At 43.7% G+C, this 2,096-nt stretch overlaps 1 protein-coding gene across 1 annotated transcript; it reads left to right on the forward strand.

The window, feature by feature from the left end:
- Positions 1-499: 499 nt before the first annotated feature.
- LOC114039733 (tropomyosin alpha-3 chain-like) lies at positions 500-1,666 on the forward strand (the record flags this gene model as incomplete). The annotated part of the gene is made up of 2 exons (XM_027857585.1): positions 500-661; positions 1,541-1,666. Coding segments are annotated over exons 1-2 (243 nt in total), but the record flags the coding sequence as incomplete, so codon positions are not given.
- Between the last annotated feature and the right edge of the window lie 430 nt (positions 1,667-2,096).

The raw sequence follows: 2,096 nt of genomic DNA on the forward strand, positions 1-2,096 counted from the left end.
TTCCCCAAACTCTTATTTATTTATTTATTTCCTCCTCCCAAATTCACTAGATACCAAGAATAAATGGAAAATACTTAGTGGGATATGCCTAGCACCAAGTTTAGATCAGGTGAGGGTTAACAGTAGGAGGGGTAGTCAGAGCCCTAATAAAGTTCCAAAAACTGGGACCTTCTAGTTGCCTGAAATCTGCCTTTCTGCCTCTTCCATAGCATTCCATTTTTCTCTCATAACAGTTATTAAGGTATCTAAATGAAAGAGGAAAAATAATTCATGTTGATAGGAGCCTGTCCCTCCCCCACTTTCTATTGTCTAAAACCAGCCTTCAGCTGTTCCTGAATTTCTCTAAGTGACATCAGTCCATCAGAGTGTTCCTCCCCATAGGAAGTCAATTTTAGGGAGGTGGAGGATTGAACAGGGCCATATTGGGATGGAGGGGTGGAGCTAGAGCCCTCAAGATAAAACCTCAGTTCTAGGGATGACCAGTCGCCCAGACAGAAGACCCTTAGCGTTTGTTCCAGTCCCCAACGACTCATAACTAACCCCAATGATGGAGGCCATCAAGAAAAAGATGCAAATGCTGAAGCTGGACAAGGAGAATGCCTTGGACCGGGCAGAGCAGGCTGAGGCTGAACAGAAGCAGGCAGAGGACCGAAGCAAGCAGGTGTGTGCTGCAATTTGTTTTTAACATCTACATGGGGCTAAGGGATATGGGAAGAGGATGAATAAGAAAGGAAGGTGACAGATAGAAAGGACAAATGTCTCTTTCTGGGAGAAATAGCCTTTTCCTGTGGTCCTAGCAGGGGCAATATTGGCCAGTGTTAAAGAGCTCCAGGTTGGGAAGAAGGCTATCTGAGTTGTTTGTCCTGGCTGCCTATGACCTCGAACAAGGTACTGAAACTTGCTGAGCCTCTGTTTATCCATTAATAATAATGTTAGTAGGGGCAGCTAGGTGTCGCAGTGGATAAAACTCCAGCCTTGGAATCAGGAGGACCTGAGTTCAAATACAGCCTCAGACACTTGACACTTACTAGCTGTGTGACCTTGGGCAAGTCACTTAACCCCAACTGCCTCACCAAAACAAAACAAAAAAATAATAATGATGATAGTAGTAGTAGTAGTAGTAATAGTAGCAATTATGTGGTACCTGCTATGTGCTAGTCACTGTGGTAAAATAGATGATCACTTTCCTGAAGAGTCCATCTGACTCTGGAAGCAGGGATAGGACACTAACATTCAGCACCTCAATGCCCTCATCAGTCCTTTAACACAAACCCCATCGAGATACCCTGGAATCTTTGGCCCTCAAGTCTCTGAAGTCAAAAATTGAGGGCAGATTAGACATCTCAAGTATCGGGCTGGTAAGTACTGGGCTTCCCAAGGCCAAATGACAAGGACAGAGAATTGGGAACTGGTTGATAGGGGAGTTTCCCTGGAGCTACTAGTCCAGAGGCTGGACAAGGAATCTAATTAGGATCTAGGAACCCAGGGACAATTAAACTGTAATTGTGGTGTATGTATTGCTTTCTTGGGGTTCTCACAGTTGGAGGACGAGCTGGCAGCTATGCAGAAGAAGTTGAAGGGAACAGAGGATGAACTGGACAAGTATTCAGAAGCCCTGAAGGATGCCCAGGAGAAGCTGGAACTAGCAGAGAAGAAAGCAGCAGATGTAGGTATTAGGTAGATGGGGTAAATGGGGGAGAGTTTGCATAAACATACATGATGAACTACATTATGTACTGAACATAACTCACACGAACACTTGTGAGGACACTGAATACAAATAGTATTTTGTATTCTCAAAAATACTCACAAATTCATACTTGTGAACTCACATGAGTAAAACCATGTAATGAGATACATAGACATATATTTTCTTTCTCACGATGCTATCCTGACCAAGACACTTCCATTTCATTTTGTCTGTTCATCTATTTATCTATTTTCTTAGCCCTTCTGTAGAGCTGGTAACAGATTGTGTCTCGTCCCAAACCAAACTTCTGAGCCCTTTACCTCAGAGGGCTGCCTTTATATTCTGCTTGGTCTTATTTTCCTTTTAGGGTGGGGTGCTTACCTCCTGGGCCATCCAGTTCAATTAG

Source organism: Vombatus ursinus, unplaced genomic scaffold (genome assembly GCF_900497805.2).
Source record: "Vombatus ursinus unplaced genomic scaffold, bare-nosed wombat genome assembly UNPS02012197.1, whole genome shotgun sequence".
Taxonomy (NCBI): Eukaryota; Metazoa; Chordata; class Mammalia; order Diprotodontia; family Vombatidae; genus Vombatus; species Vombatus ursinus.